The sequence below is a fragment of the Crassostrea angulata genome, chromosome 4, assembly GCF_025612915.1.
Source record: "Crassostrea angulata isolate pt1a10 chromosome 4, ASM2561291v2, whole genome shotgun sequence".
Taxonomy (NCBI): domain Eukaryota; kingdom Metazoa; phylum Mollusca; class Bivalvia; order Ostreida; family Ostreidae; genus Magallana; species Magallana angulata.
In genome coordinates this window covers 35512917-35533087 of record NC_069114.1, presented here as the reverse complement: position 1 = coordinate 35533087, position 20171 = coordinate 35512917, and the positions used below count along the sequence as shown (strand labels likewise).

The 20171-nt window shown below is 34.9% G+C and overlaps 3 protein-coding genes across 3 annotated transcripts; 1 reads left to right on the top strand and 2 right to left on the bottom strand.

Annotated features, from left to right (window-relative positions):
* Positions 1 to 333: 333 nt before the first annotated feature.
* On the bottom strand, positions 334 to 2529 carry LOC128182547 (uncharacterized). Its single transcript, XM_052851260.1, has 4 exons — positions 2111 to 2529; positions 1451 to 1565; positions 992 to 1141; positions 334 to 837 (listed from the first exon to the last, which is right to left on the bottom strand). Exons 1-4 carry the CDS (start codon positions 2255 to 2257, stop codon positions 563 to 565), a joined length of 687 nt encoding a protein of 228 aa, XP_052707220.1. The 5' UTR covers positions 2258 to 2529; the 3' UTR covers positions 334 to 562.
* Positions 2530 to 3025: 496 nt separating this feature from the next.
* LOC128182540 (protein artichoke-like) lies at positions 3026 to 9669 on the bottom strand. Its single transcript, XM_052851227.1, has 2 exons — positions 9050 to 9669; positions 3026 to 5709 (listed from the first exon to the last, which is right to left on the bottom strand). The coding sequence occupies exon 2, from the start codon at positions 5700 to 5702 to the stop codon at positions 3924 to 3926; it is 1779 nt and encodes a 592-aa protein (XP_052707187.1). The 5' UTR covers positions 5703 to 5709; positions 9050 to 9669; the 3' UTR covers positions 3026 to 3923.
* Positions 9670 to 10752: 1083 nt separating this feature from the next.
* Positions 10753 to 17175, top strand: LOC128182538 (elongation factor 1-alpha 1-like). The gene is made up of 8 exons (XM_052851225.1): positions 10753 to 10896; positions 11463 to 11893; positions 12430 to 12609; positions 13004 to 13171; positions 13676 to 13958; positions 14686 to 14777; positions 14887 to 15051; positions 16249 to 17175. Exons 1-8 carry the CDS (start codon positions 10878 to 10880, stop codon positions 17008 to 17010), a joined length of 2100 nt encoding a protein of 699 aa, XP_052707185.1. The 5' UTR covers positions 10753 to 10877; the 3' UTR covers positions 17011 to 17175.
* The last annotated feature ends 2996 nt before the right edge of the window (positions 17176 to 20171 follow it).

Below are 20171 nucleotides of genomic sequence, written 5' to 3'. Positions count from 1 at the left end.
TGTAAACGGCAGACATTGTTCTTCAATTTGTTAACTTTATGTCTATCAGTACATGCATTTGTCCTTTCAAATAGGCTTTTATCATAAGGGTTCTGTAGAATCTCTCTACTCAACCATTTATCTTCATAATATGCAAGTGAGACCCTTAGTCCATCTTTAATCCATCAAAGAAATGTACATTGTAAAATGAAAGTACATGGTAAAAGGCAACATTCATCAGCGTGAAATTGTTCATGAATCACCTTCAGTTGAACTTGGCTTGTATACTATTAGACTAAGTGTAAAATGTTACAAAATAAATGAAAAGATTTATAATCATATAAAAATAAATCCGAACATTCGGTACGTGTACATCAATTAAAAGAGGGTTTATTTGTGGAGAGTATACCCAGTAGTTCCTGTGTATGTATTGAATTTACAACTAACTTGCTCACACTTGGGATTAACAAGCATTCAGTACAGTAATGTATGTACTATATAAAAAAGTAGACCATCATTCACCCAAAATGAAAATTTTTGATGAAAGTAAATCTATTGTTATAATAAATCTGCGGGAGCTTGTTTAGAACGGTCTGTTGATGCTAGGCTGACTGGCGCTGGTGCTCGGTTGATTCTCCTCCTCGTCCTCATCCTCTATTGAGGTACTGGGGAGGTTGTGGTAGGCGGCTGTGGAAAGGTGGTGGAGGTAAATCAGGAAGGAGAACTCTAGGAGCGTCACCAGCACCGCTAGGGATAGGATCAATAAGGAATAAGGCACCGACACAACCAGGGCGGGGTTTTCTGCAAGACTTATACTGCTGTGGCCAAACAGTCCAATAATGATCAAGTTGAGAACGACTGAAAAAAAGAACAAAATTTTCAATGAGGAAAAACCTTGCTTTCAATGAAAAACTTCGTTTTAATTAAGTGAAGGAAATGTTCTTAATGAAAAACTGTTTGTTTTATTGATGTATGAATTTATAAGTGAGAAAAACGTGTCGGATTCACTAACAAATGATAAAGATGAGGATTCCTAGTTTGAGATTGTTCCACCACGTGGTCCGAGGCTGTTTTCCCGCCATGTCGCCAAGGACGACAAGTGCACACAGGATGCAGACGATCATATCTACAGAAACCAACATCACTGTGTTCTCCGGCGTGGCTGTCATAAAGTGAAATTAATAGTGAACGATAGAAAATCTTGCACGACCATGAAAACGGAGCAATTCTAAGATTAATTGGAAATATTGTGAATTGACTCGATCTGTATTCAACGTTAAATGACCTCCGAGCATCAATATTTAATTAGATGGATTGCCCATGGTTACATGGCCAATTAATGAATCGCAGATTAAGACAAATAATTGTGAAGCCTTTAATTTTGAATCACGCACGTAGTTTGGAATGCATCACAAAATAAACATTTCCATTCATATTTAATTTCGAGCAAGGACTTGCTTGTGTACCTTACCGTTTGTGTCTTTGATATATCTGTAGGCATCGGGCTGACCCACTCCGTACGCCCCACACGTGATGTTCCCCTCTCTACATACATACCAGTAGTAGATACTCACGTACACGCGTAACTGAAACACACACGTAGGATATACTAGTAGCCCAAACTGCGGTAAACTGCTATAAATATTTATACATTCTATGTATGAATTAGTTAATTACATTTTGAAAGACTTGTGTGCATTAACAACAGGCAAGTAGCATCGGTTTTGAAAGTGGGGGCCGGCGCCGGCCAAACTCATCCAAAAAATCATAAAAAATCCTAATCCGTTGGGGGGGGGGGGGGGCAGGTATACTTTTCACTTCAATCTTCAATTTCACTGTTTGTTGTCTTATTTTCAATTCAATTTTTCCAGGGTCACAGAAAAGAGGGGGGGGGGGGGGGCAACTCATTGTTAATTCAATTTTTGGTATGTAAATTTAAGAAAAATCTTTGCTGCGAGAAAAAGTGGGGGCGGGCACGCCCCCCCCCCCCCCCCGATGCTACGTGCCTGAGCAAGTACTAGTAGAAACAAAATGTATCTGTAGACAGCACAACGTATACTAACTGTACAAGAGTATAAATGTATCGATGAACAATGACTAATAAACAGCTAAAATCTTCCCATTGACATACATTTGTGCTCTCGTCGGTGAAGACGAGCCATCCAGGAACGAACATCATCAGAACAATAGTCACCATGGTCCCAACAATGGTCCCCGCCAACCAGTTCTGCATCGTCACCGGTCTGTTCTCCGGCCCTAGCGTAGTCTCTCCCGGCATGTTGCACCCCCTTTAATGGTCCACCACTGCCACCAGTTATTCCTCAACTCTCACTATGTATGTTGGTGGTTTCCCACAGGCATACAAAAAGCCTTGACGTAGAATTTGAATGTGGAAACTTAAATTTTGTGCAACACGGGCATTGTCGTTTATGTTGAGTACACATAAAACCACAAAAAAACTCAAGAAATCCACGGAAAATGAATACTAAATTATTTCCTTTATAATAACCGAACCAGGAAGTTTGAAAATGCGGATAAAATGTTCTTCCTGATTCTCTCTGTGTATAAAGTTAAATTTATTTTTAGAAGGTTTAAAGGTAACCCGATAAGCCTTTGTGTTAAAAGAAAGTTTGTTCACTGATTTTAATTCCATGTGTATTTTTACAGAATATAAATGTAAGGAAAGTGGATATTGATATGCAGTTCTCTTTATGCATTGTCATTTTATATTAAATGATAATACTGTTTATTAGCCCAGTTTACAACTACAACTGATCGAAGATATTGAAGAAATTAAACGTGTCTTCGAATATGACAAATAGAGAAAACGAAGAGCTGTGTGCTATGAATAAACAATGATTTGATATACATCTTTATGTAATGAAAAAAAAATCTCTTTGAAGACGTCTAAATTTATTATACATGTACACTAGCACACGATTTTAATGATCGAGTCTTAAACGAAGTTCATGTTCTCAGTTTAAAACTTTTGTTCAGAGATTATAAGTTGTCGATCCTCGAGAAACAAGACAATTTGAGCCGAAAAAAGTGCGCCTATATCAATTTTACAACTCGTATTTATTACCATATTCATATTTATGAAACGTATCCACAGTCATTATTTACTGTCTTTCCATCGAGTCAAATTTTAAACCAGTGTTATGAATACACAAATAAATCAATAAAAATGTTGGGAAAGTAAACTTCCGATTCTTTAAATGGCGAGATAAAGTAAGAGAGATGATGGCCACACAGACCACTAAATATTGCAGAGATTGTTGTTTGTTTCTGTAAAATCAAAGAAATTCTCGATAATAAATGGCACATACATTTATATGCAAAATCATGTACATGAACTGAGTTTATGAAAAAAGATATTAGAATTACAAGCATTTACAAACATTCAAATCCACAGAAATAATTTGGAATTATCACAGGGCCTTGGTTGTCAGATGATGTCATTTTTTGTACTCTTTATTCCGAAGACAAAAGTAATAAAAATTGTGTATTACAATGAAGAAAACCAAATTAAACAATTTTTTGGGCCTAGTGAAAAATGGTATTTTTATTTCTACAAAAAAAAAAGAATAAAAAAAAAAATAAAAATAAAAAACCGCATCGATGACCCTCTACATACTTACTGTTAGAGTTATCTCTTCTTATTCTGTACATGAAAGTACAATCTTGTTTCAGTGGTTCATTTTATTGAAAACACTGAAACATGTTATTTCGTCTTCAGAAAAAAAAAGAAATATGTTATCGGACAACAGAGCCCTTGTGGAAAATAATTATCACAATATGCAGTCATAATGTTGGTGAAAACACATATCACAAAAAAAATTACTCATGGCAGTTGATAAAAAAAGATGAAATGCCATTTTTTTCATCCTGTCGTTGGCACAATTTTTCACTTTACTGGAATACATGTATGAGTGTAATATGATTCAATGACATGCACATATTCCAATTATTATTGATGATATGAAAGCAGTTAAAAGCACAACCAATTCCCGATTCAATCTCATGTTTCCAGACGAACTTCTCATTTTCATATTGAGTTCTTCAATGAAATATGCGCTGAGCTGCCTTGTTTCGTTCCCAACGGTACAATAACCCTCCAAAGTTTCGAATACCACGCTACGAACTTTATGCTCTAGTGCGCTACAGTTAAAACCATTTTCATTCAAAGTCAAATTTCCAAATGCACTATGACTTAATAAGCTTAAGAACGCTAGATTGCTAATATGATTTTCATCCAATATTAGGTTGGTTTTGTTGAAGTCCTCGAATGCATGATGCTGAATTTCAGAGATGTTGCAACTTGTCAGGTTTAAAGTTTTAACGGATAATCCTTTAAAAAAGTTTCTAGTAATGTTTGTAAAATTGTTAAAAGAAGCGTCCAATTCCTGCAAGTTCTCCAGAGTAGACAGTGCCTCCAAGGGCAAATATTGTAGGGTCATATTTCGGATCTTCAGGGATTTCAATGACTCTTCGAGACCACTAAAGTCATGAACACTAAACCTAATGGTATTACCACTTAGGTCAAGTTCCTCGAGTTTATTCAAGTTATCAAATGTTTCGTTGAATATTAGCTTCAAGTAATTGTAAGATAGATCTAATTTTCTCAGTGACCTAAGGGACCGGAAAGGGTCCACAAGGAACATCCCGCCTTCCGCCGGAAGTTGACACGATTTTAGGTTGAGAAGTTTCAGAGAATCTCCTAAAATTTTAAAAGCATCAGGGGAAATGAGATTGACACCCGTTCCTTCCATGTGCAACTCACGTAAGTTTTTGTTGAGAATTTTTATGACGGATTGGATACTTGGATTGAATGACAACTTTAACACTTGGAGATTTGGAAGAGTATTTGTCACGTCAAAGATCTTGTATGTTAGTTCGTTATGTGTGAGGTCCAGATACTTTAGATTATTAAGACCGTCAAATACATTTTCAAAGATAACCTTTAATCCAGAGTTAGAGAGTGAAAGAGATTCCAAGCTCCAAAGCTCGAGGCTATCGAATCTGTTTTGAATACTGTTGTACTTTGTTGAATAAGCGCTTTTCATTGACAAATTTTTTAGCTTACTAAGACCGTGTAAAAACTGAAGATTCGAAACATCAATTTTGCAGTTGTCCAATCGTAAGTGAGTTAATGTAGGAGTTAAAGGTTTTAAAACATCCTCTTGAATTTTGATATCAGAATTAAAACTTAGATCGAGCGATTCCAGAGGAGATCCTATAAAAACGGTTTTGTCGCTCACTTCTTTTATTTCGTTTGATCTCAAAGATAAAAACGATAATTGCGGAATATTTCGAAGAAAATCAAGATCCTTTGACTGAAGGTCACATTTGTTCATTGTCAATTTTCTCATGCCCTCTACGTTGCTTAATGCGTCATATTCTATATCAATAAACTGATTGTTGTCCAAATTCAGTTCTTTGATACTAGCACCATTAAAAACTTCCGATGAAATTGTCAAATTTGAAAACGAATTGTTCCGCAAATCCAATCGCTGTATTGGTAAATCTCCGAACTGAGTTAGGTTAGGGAAAAGTTCAAGATTTTGACCTTGACAGTTAACTTCCATGACCTCTACGCTTCGATTATACGGTTTTGTGTAATATTCCGTCAAGCATGGTTGCATGGACACTTCTCCAAGCGCAATCATACTTTTCAAAAGTATCAGGAGAAAAGTGATCAATGATTTCTTCACACATTGCATGTTCAACCTGAAATTAAAATTCAAAAAAAAAAAACTATGGGATAAAACAGAAACATGAAAGAAAAATTCTGTTAATATCAGTAAATGTATCCAAATATTAAGTCGATGTTCTATCAATACTGAAAATAACACACGAAGGAATAGTTACTACATAGTTACTATGGTTACTATAGTTACAGGTTACTATGTTTACTATTAGTCACTGACGATGTTTCGTTACATTGGTTCGTTTGTCGTAGGTCTAAGATCTAAATACTAAAACATATTACTTTCAATATTAATCTCTGAAATACAATGTATATAAAGAAATGAGAAGTGATAGTCCCAATCACTATTTCATAATATATTTAAAACTTGTTTCTCGTGTCCTTCAAGTTTGAGAAAACTAGGTTTATATGTATATGTGTGTGGGGTTTTTAAAGTAAAAAATGACACGCAATCGAAGTTCTGTAAGATGAAATACATGGTTTATCTGAACTTTTTCATTATCACAGTAGATTTTGTGCAGAAATGGACTTTACGGCAGTCCAATGAAAACAGCTGAGCCGCCTTAGTTTTTGACTATGAATGCTTTAGAGTACTTTAATTATTATTATTATTTTTTTTTGCAAAAGTTCTTTATTTGACTCTTTTTACCATATGTTTTCACTCCTTTCAATGATAAAAGAAGAACAAAGAAAATTTCTGTCGAAGATATGAAAAAGATACGTTTGTCCTTAAAAAAATTTTTATTCATCTGTTCTTTCGAAATTGTTCTTTACAAAGATCTCGTTTCAGGTCCTACAAAGGAAACTGGTATCGACCGCGCTGCTTCTTACTTAATGTTGAATTTGCGAAAACCATAATTTGATCAATCCCGCTAGCCTTGGGACGGGCATTTAGAATACTGATACCCTGTGCCATCGGCTATTAGATGACACTGGATTCATAACACAAATAAATTGGTATGATTTAGTTAATGACTGGCGAGGGTCTTCATCACAGGAGATCAAATATTTAAAGAGCATACAATATTTGATATTGTTACGCAATATCTGTTGATTGTGATTCATCCCTCTGTGAAATGCTACTGAAAAATTGCACGAATTGTCAAATTACTAAATGATTCAGTTATAACTTCAGGGAGATAAAATCGAGAGCTAATTACAAAGCATTTCCATTCATATCAATTTAGTCCATGTTTCGTGCATGTATGCCATGCACACACATATACACGGAACACGTTACGACCCATAAGTAACGTTTTGCTGGTATGATACAGACTTGTGATCAACACAGCATATATCAACTAACTAAAATCTCTAGTTGATATGTTTTAAATGCACAATGCATGTTTATCCGTTGGTGCAATTTGCGTCATGAGGTTTCACAAAAAAAAAAAAATCAGGCACTGACAAAATATATGGATACATGTATCTGATTAACAAATACTAGTTAATTAAAACTAAACCTGTACGTAAAATATATAAAGTAAAATGGTATTTGTTACAAGCAACACCCACTCCTAAAAGAAAACAACTTCTGTGCAAGGTTTCTTCCCCTAATTATCGTGGTCTAATGTCCTTGTTTTTTATGTATGAGTGCTAGACAGTGTTTGTCCCCGGAGACAGAAAGAAAATGACTATTTTAACAGTTGTCACTAAATCCATTTATGGCCGTCACTCTGCAGATCAATGGAGTCGGTGCGACGGATCAAGCGCCATCTCTAAAACTGCGCAAGCCCCCTCTTCTCCTTCGAATTTTTGACGTTTAATCGTAGTATGATTGATAAAAAATGACAACCTCTATAAAAACTCCTTGGTCAAACAAGCCATAAAAATGCAAAAAAGAGCCTTGTTAGATATGGCGTCTCAATATCAGCTTCCTTTTAAGGCAACGTTGAAGGGATGCCGTGGTGCATAAGTTCACGGTAGAGTTTCCCGCCAAATTTACGACAATCCCGCATCGGCATTCCGTTTCCCTCGTATTCCTAAATACGATCATAGCAATCCACAGGGCCCCATTATAGTTCTGTTACCAGTAAAATACAATTAGTGAAAATGATTAATACAGAAGCTCTATTCCATAGGATAAACCGAATTTTGCAGACAAGTTATTCAGAATGGCGGAGAATTTGGACTTAAGTATTTTATCGTCAAATTGATCTCCGATTAATCTTTGTTAGTAGTAAATGTGACTTGGAGAATTGCAAATTTTCATGCTAATTTAATTGCCCTTTAATTAGAAATCACCGATTGCAAAAGAAATTAGTTCAAGGTACAAAGTAGCATACAAATCGGAAGCTGTCAGCTAGAGAACAGTATCATTATAAAGAACTGTATCATAATAATAATATGGAACACATGGTTTATAGTGGGTCAAAATAGGGGTTTTATTGAGAACAATTTGTTGTAAATGAATTTCTTTACAACAGAACTCATCAATTTGGTTGTAGATAATATGCGTACACTAATATTGGCCAAGAAAACCACAATGACGTGTGTAAATACAATTACGTCATAAAAACGTAAGAATCTAATTTCTGCACGCAGCATTCTGTCAATTCTAGAAGTTTCGGACTGCAGAGGGAAGCCATGGAAGGATTTACATGAACTCATTAATCATAGGTTGGACGGCAGCTTGCGCAATTCAACTATTTATCTGCAGAGACCAGTACAAGCACATGAAAGGTTTTGGAACGGAGATTGTCAATAAGGTTGTCTAAAGTTGATGTATTGAATGTTTAACATTTCTTCCTCTCAGACAATGTCAGTAACCTTCATCAAGAACAGTATTAATAGTAAACTCTATTAGGAGATATGTCTTTGCATTTACAGTAAATACAATTTATGCCTATTATATTATATTTTTATTTACAACAAGCATGATTCTTAAATCTAGTATCCATACAGTCATCTTTGAAGTAAAATGAGATCAAAACAAACACTATTCTAACTAAGTGAAATGGTGAGACTTCACATCATTGCATGTGGTTGTTCCAAAGGTAATGAATTAATAGTAAAAAAAATATCATTTTAAGGCGATATATTTTGTAGAGAATAACACTAGCCTTATAATAAAGTCAGTTTCGATTCAAGACTTTTAACCATAAATATAAAAAATAAACCTTAATATATTTGTTTTAGCTCAGTTTTTATTGAGTTTTTAAGTCGAAAAATGACATTGTCGAAATATACTAACATTCTGCCACTTGCATGTCAAAACGTTCAGCATGTCACTTTCTTAATATTCCTATTCTTATCTATGTTATTACCTTTGACACTAAAAGAAAAAACCTAAATGTTATAGTAACATGTAAAAGTTATCACCTGACAATAATACATTTACATGTAAAACATCGTACTCACCTGACTGTGTCTCCAGTTTTCTTTGTTGTTTTTTATGCACGGAAGACACTGTATGCTGCCTTTATGTCTAGATCGCCCGAAACCCTTTCATTCGGAATCAGAAATGTGCTTAATGCGTGCGCAAACAACAATTTCCACAACATTCAAAAAGTGTTAAAATCAAATAAAGCAGTAAATTGACAGGCATCGATCGACTATGATCCCTGGAACTTGTATGGCTTACAGGCAAAAAGCGCTTAATTCCAGCAACACAGTTCCCTTTGCAGCCTATTTATATTAATAGGTTACATATCCATTACAGTACAATACATTTCTGTGGATAATATATTCAAAATCCAAACAAAAGTAGCATTGGTATATATACCACGGCAATTTTAGTGAATTATTTTCCCGCCATCGGGCCTTTTTATCAACAGTAGGCAGACGACAGGCAATCAATGTCGGATGCTGTTACTGCGGACAAACAATTAGAGCCCCGTCCGCTATCGGGATGACGGGTGAATATTTCCATCTTGCTCTCCTGGTCTGTGACAGGTTCATCTCGAACACTGACCAGTGACATCCAATGGCCCCTCATAGACCCGTGTTAACGAGATTGTTTCCGATCCATTAGTGACATGGAGCAATTTTTACGATTTCATTAGTTGCTTTTTTTGTTCAGAAAAATGGCTCAACTTCCCAGGCACTGATTCTGTCTGATTGAAGAAAAGAAATATACTATTTTTCTTATGGTTACAATTTTTTGTTTAAAGAAAAACGCTAAAATCTTATTTTGAATAGAACAAAATCCAGCAAGTTGAAAATTCGATCGATTAGATATAGTATTATAATAGTATAACTGCCTAGGACTGAATTTAATGATTTATGAGCGTATGAAAACAAAACGAAATGTTTAATATCGTAGCTATTGTAGACAATCCATTCGATTGCTCTTAATGGAAAGGTTACTTGATAAAAACATAACCAAGATTTCCCTTGTGTAGCTGCATTTATATCCACCTGGAAAAAATATTGGAACACTGGAATTTTTTATGTTGATAAAAAACTGACTCCTCTCTCTCTCTCTCTCTCTCTCTCTCTCTCTCTCTCTCTCTCTCTCTCTCTCTCTCTCTTAAATGATTACTTTTCATGGCATCCATTGACCAAAGAAGCTGAAAGACATTTTTATAAATGTGCTATATAATTTAACTGACATAGTATATTAGACAAATGTGAATACAATAGTAATTTCTCTATCTCAATTTACACAATCAAAGATAAAATTTACAGATTATCAAGCTCCAACATTTAAATACCGTAATACTGAAATTTAACATTTTTTTTAAACAGTAGCGTTGGCACTGCAAACGTTGCAAGAAAAATTATAGATTAGGGCATTTATAATACATGCAAATATATGATACATTTGTAAATCATATTTACATTACGGTACTTCTTTATATCTTTTTGTACACGTTATTCATCATTGCATGCTTTTTCTTTCAAAACATAACCTTCCTACAACACTGATTCCTTAAACAGCCTTTATAGCTTGTCTTTACACTTCTCATGGACAGGGGCTGTTGTTTATTTACATACTGCACGTAGCGCTCTTATGATAAAGATCTTAAAATACGGTAATCTGTCTTTAATAACGGTCAAACGAGACTTTGACGAATGACCAACAAAAGATTAACCCAGGTTATTTAAGCATTGACTAACTTTAAAATACATCGAATTAACTTTTTATACATAAACATATCATGAAAGGTATTTTTGACGTATTGATCCAAAGCGGATTATATTCAGACATAAGGAACCTGGATTTAATTCTTCGGAAAAAGTCAAAATGGACGACCAAACAGAACGTAAGTACAGTTTATGAGAAAATGTTTTCTCAAAATATATAATGTTTATGTTGGAAAGTCATTAAACATATCTCTAATTTGTAATCTTTGGGCTTTTCTAAACAGGGAATTGCTATCGTCAGACCTTTTCTAGAGTTCGTGTTTCAATAAAGTAAATATAATTATACTCGGGGAAAAAGTTCTGTAATGAAATCCTTACAATCGAAGACAAAGACTCTTTACTTCCTAATAGATAGATTTTAAAGTTTATCTTGTGAGATAAACGTGGTAAATGATTTTTAAAAATTCATATCAATTCTTGCGCGTACTTTTTTATAACGTACCGTTCAATTTTCAAGATAGCGGGTACATGACTTAAAATGTATCTGATAAACTTGTATGCTCCGGTGTCGGCACGAAGTCTTCCCTTTAGTTCATTACTTTTTATTGTATTTTCTATGCAAATTTGCCAATGTTGACAAGTTAACGCTTCGCAAAAACACAAGATCTCATACCCTCGGAGCATTTCATTGCAGGATCGAATAATCTGTTATTCATGAAAATCTAATGGTTGTTTATTTTAACAGGGGATGCCATCGATAAAATGATGAAATCGGGGTCATCCTCCGCGATGTCCCGTGGCACAAGTGGTACTAACGACGCAACTGATAACGCTAAGGGTAAAAAATTTGACTCAAAGACAATCCGGAAACCAAGAAGCATGGATGGTTTCCAAGAAATACAATTTGAGGCCTGTTCCAGTGGAAGGTCAAGGTCGCCGTCAGTAAGGACAGACAACAGCATTTTCCCCTCTCGTCCCCCTTCTGCGTCAACTGAAATATCACCTAGACTACCATCCTCTCTTACGAACAGGTGCGACAATAAAACACCATTTGTGAATCTGGCAATGATAGGACCCGTAGATTCCGGAAAGTCCTCTCTTGCTGGAAGATTTTTGTATAGTTGTGGTGCAGTTGACGAGCAAACGTTGTCTAAAACATCAAACGAGGCAATCATTGTGAGTGGAGTCTTTTTTCTTCTTCAAATATTTGACTTTTGACAGTTCCGAATCAATAACATATGATGTCCCGCAATCGGCTACTAGTATAGGAAATATTTAGTGGATCTCTTATTTTTGCAACTTTCTACGCAGAGAGAGAGAGAGAGAGAGAGAGAGAGAGAGAGAGAGAGAGAGAGAGAGAGAGAGAGAGAGAGAGAGAGATGTGTATTGATTTATTACTGCGGTTGTCTATGGTTATTATGTTATATCTGTTCTCATCTTTCATATTAATATCCTCCATCACGAACATATTTATTGATTTCACAACAGAGACCAGATGAAAAGTAAACAACAATGAAAAAGACTCACACATCAAAGGTTTCCTTTATCTATAAAACGAAAACGATTAAGGAAGTACTGCTGTTAGCTTCTTCGAAACTTTGAAATGTAGGAATACTCCCATCCAAAAAAAAAAACCCAAAGATATGAAAAATGTTTCTTATGGATATAACTATGACAAAACTAATAAAACATAGGAATTATTTTTGCAACAGGCCGGAAAGCCATCATTAAAGTTCGCTTGGCTTTTGGACAAACTTAAAGTAGAGAGGGATAGAAACCACTCCATCGACAGCAAGACGCGGCGAGTGGAGACCTCTGTCTACAATATGGTCGTCATCGACTGTCCGGGACACCGGAACTACGTCCACAACATGATCACGGGGATTTCCCAGGTATTGGCACCATCTATACAATAGTTATCAACATCCACAATACATCGACTCAATATCACGCCATCTCCATATTAAATTGACATGGTTTGATTGGCGCAATTCTTAATGGACATTTTCTAGCTAAGTGCCACATGCCTGTATTCTAATACTTGGTCATTTGGGCATTTCGTCGGGCGGAACCATGTTTTACTTGGATTTCACTTGTTGTTTTGTTTCTCAATATATAATTAATACAAGTATCCATTTATGAAAAATCTTGACTAGAGGCAAAACAACAAACTCTTCACTCAGAACAGAAAAATATCAACTCTCATCTACAAAGAGCGTAGTTTACATCCAATTTTTGACAATTTTAAACCTAATTACCTAAGTGATCATTCTTTAATTTCTACAGTCAGACATTGTGGTGTTGGTTGTGCCAGCCCCGAAGAAAGAGTTCGAGTTGACCATTACAAAGACCGGACAACTAAGGGAGTTCCTGAACATTGCCTACTCTATGGGGATCAAGAAACTCATTGTTGTCGTAAACAAGATGGACGCAACTTCACCTCCATATTCTCAGGTCAGAAGTCAACAAAGAACTTGGATCTACGAAATCGTTTTTTATGTATTAGTTTTGTATGTGTTTTGTTTAAATTGAGAAAGTTGACAAATCATAAACACTATATAAAAATAAACCTAAGACAGACAGTGTACACATTGTTCGCTCGTGTTAGTAATCGTTCTAAGCTTCTGGCAACAAGTTATAACTGCCAGGATCTCTTAGCCTTTCCTCTCAAACCTTCCACAGAGCAATGTAAAAATCCATTGAAATGGACAATACTTTCTCAGGAACAGTATTCTAATGAAAACCATTGTCAATTTTTATGACATAAAGCCAATTTTCGTCTCCCTCATTTGCAGATAATGGACTGTATGTACTTGTCCCGTCACTTAACAAGTTTTGAACTGGTCTTCCAAATATCAATCATTGTTTAAGAATTCTGGTGACAATGTAATTTGTGTTAAGAACGAATCTGCATCCTGTTATTTAGAAATGGCAATTCTTGTTCATCATTTATTGCAGATACAGTACAACTCATGCATTCACCTTGTTCACCGCGTTGCACAAAAGGTTGGCTACAACCCAAATAAAGTCATATTTGTGCCCGTATCAGCTTTGAAGGATGACAACATCACAACACCGACGTCTAATATGGCGTGGTACGACAATTGGGAGACTGTGAGCAGGCCCGGAAATCACGTGACCGGTGTGACGTTGCTCGACGCTCTACACAAAACACAACAACCCACACGCATGAACAGTAAACCCCTCCGTGTTCCCATCCACACCGTGTACAAATTGGGGAGTAAGTTTCCTCGTTGACATTAATTTTGTTAACGGTTGTATATATGTCTAGTCTAATCAAAATTTGATTTTCTGACTCTGCGGAATTGGAACATCTTTGATTCAATTCTAATTAGATTGATAAGTGTCATTTACAAATATAGATCACGATCACATCTCGTCAAAGTTTCTACAAACTAGAATCTCTGAAATGTGTAATACATGTATATGACTAAATCTTATCAGCCCAAGATTTTGCACAAACATTTTAGAATTGTTACTGTAAATTCCTAATTAAACGCGAGAAATTAATATCCGCGTAAAATCGCGAGAAGCCCGTCTCGCGAATTTTAAAATCTCGCTTTTAATTTTCAAACATATGTAAACTACATGAAACTATGCTAAAATTTCGATATTCGCGATTTTATGTTCTCGCAATTTGATAGAAAATCGTTGAATCGCGGAATTAAGTACTCGCGTAAGATAAGGAATCTACAGTATTCAAAATAATACATAATGCTGTAATGGGGGGGGGGGGTTGTTCCAAAATGGTATTCACATGTAACTTGTGGTGCTCTGTCTGTTTCTACTTACCGTACCATTGACCAAAACATTTCACATTGTTTTGTTTCTCTTGTTCGCGTCCATTTGGTTATTTTGAAAGTGACAACTTTTTTCTCATATACACTAAGAGCTAAAACCTGACTGCTTTTATCAATTAGGTAAACAACTGATATTTTTGTTTGCAGCCATAGGTATCGTGGCTGCCGGACGGGTGCATGCTGGGTCAATCAGACCGCAGATGGAGCTCAGCTTCGCTCCATCAAACAGGAAGTGTTCGGTAAGTATTGCATTTTATATCAGATTCGCCTCTTTAAGATATTGCATGTACATTGTATTACTTTATTTTTTGTATGATAAGGACTACTTTGTGAAATTTTGTTTTAAAGGCACGTGCAATACAGATTTATGGCGAGATTACTAACGAGGGTCGAGCAGGAGACAATGTGGGGATTCAGTTGGAAGGCTTGAGCACAAACAAGATCAGGAGGGGGTTCGTCTGTGGAAACTTGTACGATGACCCGCCTCATGAAGTCAAACAAATTACAGCGCAGGTATACCATAGACATGTACATGTATCTGTGTGCATTGTAGAGTGCACTGCTTTCTTTTGTTAATATATTTCACTGTGATGTTTAATTAAGGGATACGTTTATTCAGAATGAAAAAAAATTCCACTGTTGATAATGAAAAACCATCTATTGTGTGTTATATACCTTTCGTGGTAGTGTTATTTTTAATTTTCAAAAAGTAGGTCAATGACTTTTTAAGTTAATGGTCATTGAATATTTTTTGAAAAATTAAGAAAAATCCTTGAAAATTTTACACTATGATTGAGATTTTCTTAATTGTAAAAATAATACGAGTTTCTAAACTCTTTTAAAAATAAAATATAGTTTATAAGTAGCAGTGACACTAAAGAGATACAAAACACTAATCAAGTTTTCATTCACAGTTTTTATTAATATTCCAGTCCGAATTTCCTCTGTCAGTTTTCTAATCCCTACCTATACATGTATTTGAATCAATTTAACAAAAAACTGAATGATGATTATACTTAAACATTTATAGAATTAAATAAGTATATTGACCTTACTCTGCTGGCATAAAATAAATATGAGGTCAATAAAATTTTGAGACATTGTGTCTTTTATCTTTTTTAAGCATTTTTCAATATTTTTGTAGTGGGTGCCATACGATTAATTTAATAAAAAAATGAGATAAAAACCAACAGAAATTATGCAAAATTATGTTGCCTAACAAATAAAATATTATCTTTGAATATTAGAGTACTACCAAAAATATTTCAGTGAAAAACAAAATCTGAAAAAATTAGCCCGAATTTCCTCTGTTTTGCTAAATGTCCAACTTTGTTTAAGCCTTATTCCATTACATAGTAAAAACATCGAATTTTTATGTCAATAATTATTCATTTCATATATAATTTTTGTGTTTAGAACAAATTTTACTCATGACATTGAACTTTATAACAATCCGAATTTGAGAACTCAAACCCTGAGTAAACAACATCCTTAAGGTACTTTTCTTGTCGAACAGGAAGTGAAATACAGTAATTTCATATTATTATAATAAGTTTTGGATACCGTAACAAAGATTTATTTTCAAAGTTAACTTGTTGAATGAAAACATTATTACCAATTTATAATTTTTATACCATCGTGTATATTGATTACCAATTTCCTATTTTGAAAGATTCTAACCAATGATATTCCTTTTATTTACGCCAACAGATTCGAATATTATATCATCCCGGAAATATCAAGAAAGGTTATTCCCCTTTGCTGCACTGCCACACCGCCATGACAGCATGTACCATAACCAAAATTATAGAACGGACGGACGATCGAACGGGGCTGACAGCTGAAGATTTCCCGACATCCTTGTCGACCGGAAACGTCGGTCTGGTGGAAATGATTTTACTGAAACCAATCTGTATAGAAACCTTCTTTGATTATCCGTCATTAGGGAGAATCATTTTACGTGATTTGAAGCAGACGATAGCTGTTGGAGTCGTAGTAAAGGTTACTAAAGGCAATATAAAAGACATGAAGAGTTTATTAAAAAAGCAAAGCCAAGAGAACAATATAGATGAGGATGTGGAAAAAAATGAAATAGATATTGCAGAAAAGTACGATTCCTTGAAACACTTCCCCAATAATCGTAGAAACGAAGGCCAAATTGATGGCAACAACGAAAATGAAAATTGTAATAAAGAACAGACTGCAACAAAAGAAGGTATAATAGAAACCATTGCAGACATCACAGAGGAGGAAATAGCATCTGATCTCAAGAGAACTCCCGATTTAGAGAAAAAAGACTCAATAATTGAGAAACTGACACCAGTTAATAAAACTGAAAATAATGTGGTAGATATTGAAAATGACAATTGTGAAAATGAAAAGGAAAACTCTGAAGGAATATTAAAACTTAACATTAACTTAGCGGGGTCTATGAACGAAAACGAAGACCTTACCATGGAAGAGGATGTGTAACTCTGTAGAAATGTCATCTATTTGTATGTCCTTGTTGTTAACTTTTCACAATTTTTAGTACGAATCTGAACATTTGAAATGTTCTTTGGTTATTTCAACAGTATGGATGTCCATGCAGAAAAATGCTTCCGCAAACATAACTAGTACATATTATTTGAAAAGCAAGTGGTTTTCTTCTTTTTTTTTTGTTTACGCAAAATTGGGTTGCTTCTCTTGGTCCGTCTACATTGTCTATCTGGTCGGACGATAGTATCAGAAACAGACTGAACAAATAAAGAACAATTAGGATTTGTACTGCATTAATAAGGATAAATACCAGCATATTAATGCACTTGGTAATCTTCCCGATCAAATTGTAAAATTATTTTAATGTTGAAAGATATTTCGCGGACATTACAAACTGAACAAGTACACGGTTGACCTTGTACAAAAATCCCTCTTTTTCAAAGAAAGTTAAGAAATATTTTCATTAGCTTCTTCATTTAAAGACAAATTAATTTTCTTTAAAAAACATGTTAAATATTAATCTTGAAAACTTTTTCTAAATAAATTTACATACAGTATAGTTATTGTTAAAAATTTCATAATAGTGTATAAATATATACTTGTCTAAATTTTAATTAACAGCGAAATATCAATGCATATATTTAAACCGGCAATTTTTGGTTTCAGTTTGATTTATGATATCGTAAATCTTTAATTTTTCATATCAAAAAATATATTGTACATTTAAAGAAATGAATTTCTGGCTGGCCAGTGTTAAATTCAGCCTAATTCATTAATTCCTTCGTGTCGGTAAAGTTTAATTAAGTAAACATTTATTGAGACTCCTCGGCTATAAGTATGTTTGTAATTAAACATCATAGAAAGATATATTAGTAACATATTGTATAACATGTCTGCAGACAACGTACAGTAGTACTATAGAAGATGATCAGTCCTTAACCTCGTGCTTATATTGATCGACGGATTGAAGCACTGCGCAAGTCTGCTTGCATTTGAAGACCTTGAAGTTAAGGATATCATTATGAAACTGCGATCATCGTAAATCGACAGCCTAAGTTGGTTGTAAAACTTAACCATAATCTTGCTTGTGTACATGATGACCAAAACTTTCAAAAGATAAAATTTATTTATATAACAGAACAACACATTTCATGTTTCTAAGAAAGAGTAAAGGCCAAAATAAAATTATATAGAAAAAATATTCATGGTGCTGATGAAACCAAGTCCCAAACAGATTATGTAAAACACATTTTTATGTTGCTGGAGAAAGGTAGCAAGGCTTTCGCATGATTATATAAATAATCTGTTAAAATAAAGGCTGATTTGATTTCATAGATGAAGGCCTATACAAGATCATAAACAATCTGAGTATAACTGCTGATGATGGGACCATAAAATTCACAATATAAGGTCAATACATGAAATAGCCATCGCAACTTCATTCTGAACGTCTGATTTATTGCTGTACTGCTGTAAAACTATTGCCTGCCATCAGAGATTCATTGTAATTCTTGTCTAGATTCTAGTTTATTTGTTGTCTACATGAAACTATGTTCATATCAGAACATGCGTCAATATTCTAAAACTTTTTGAGATATTGAAAACTGTTTTTTAAAATATATAATACACGTGGATGTACATTAATAATTATCGTTAGCATGAGCTAAACTTAGACACTGTGAAACCCTGCACTATATACATTTAGTCTCATTGACGGAATTGGGGTGCATAAGTGTATGTAATGCACAATCTGTCTGTGGTAGTCAAGTTTGCATCTGGATAAAGATATCTCTTGTCTTGATTGTACTAATGCCTAGTGTCGACACTGAATGTGCAGACAAGTACTGTCACAAGCACCAACGTAGGCGATGACTGCAATCATGCCATTTTACTTATGAAGACATTGAATGTACTTATTTAGTGTTGTTTTTCATGGATAATGAAAATTCTGGCATTATGTCTTGTTTATCGTGGGTCTCTTCTCTTATTTGAGAGGTATCATATTCCTGTAAGAAAGTTGCACACTTGCATCTAGATCTGCAAAATCCTGAAAATCCTATAATACAGTGTGTGTGTGGGTGGGGGGGGGGGGGGGGGGGGGGGGGTGGGGGGGTTACCTTTAACTTCAATTTCACATTTCATTTCCTTATTTTCATTTCAATTTTTTACATGGTCCCATAAAAATGGGGGGGGGGGGGGCAACTCCATGTTAATTCAATTTTTTGTATGTAAATTTAAGAAAAATCTTTGTTGCTGGGCAAAGAGGTGGGGGGGGGGGCTAGCCCCCCTTGCCTCCCCCCCCCCCCCCCCCCCCCCCCCCCCACTGATGCTACGTGCCTGTGTATTCACAATTTCTAAATTTCAAATATGCGAATTGATTTTCAAAACCAAATAAAAAAAGATAGGTTCGTGACAAGTATCAATGATTACAATATTCTGACAGGTATATAAGGGTTGGCTGAATACGAACAACACACGGGGATGGTCGTACTTGAGGGCCGATTTGCTGCTAATGTGTCTTGCAGAGAACTGTACAACTTGAACAGGAGATGGAAAAGGGACAGTGATTAGTGAATGTTTCCTGTGTTTGTCGTGAGAGAGAGAAATCTTTACACCGTATGACACCAGCGACTGGGAGAAGCTGGAGAGAGAGGTAGATTAATGGCGGTGTCCAAAGATATTGCATAATAAAGAGGCTTTTCCGCACCGAAACAACAGCCATATTAAAATCCATAATGGCCAATACTCATGTCTCTTCCTCATCTCATTTCTAATTTTTATTTTTCTAGAAACTAAATTTGTTATTACAATACATGTCAATTTCGACATTTAATTCTTCATAAACCAATAAAATCTTTCCAGGAAAGTAAAATGAATAGCTTTTATAAAGCATGACTAATTAATACATGTACTAGCAACTAAAGAGGTGTACTTTTAAGTTAAGGAATGGTATTATATGTCACGTTAAAGGTTGAGCGTTCACTATCTTCGCTTTCAGAGTTCAATCCGTTTCGCGTTCAGGTGATGATGAAAAAAGCTGGAAGCATCAAACCTTGCTCTATTTACGACTATTCCTCCACAATAAACTCTATCTTATTAAATTGAACACCCAAAATAAGATATAGATCTCAACCGATCTCATCTCCTTACTGTAT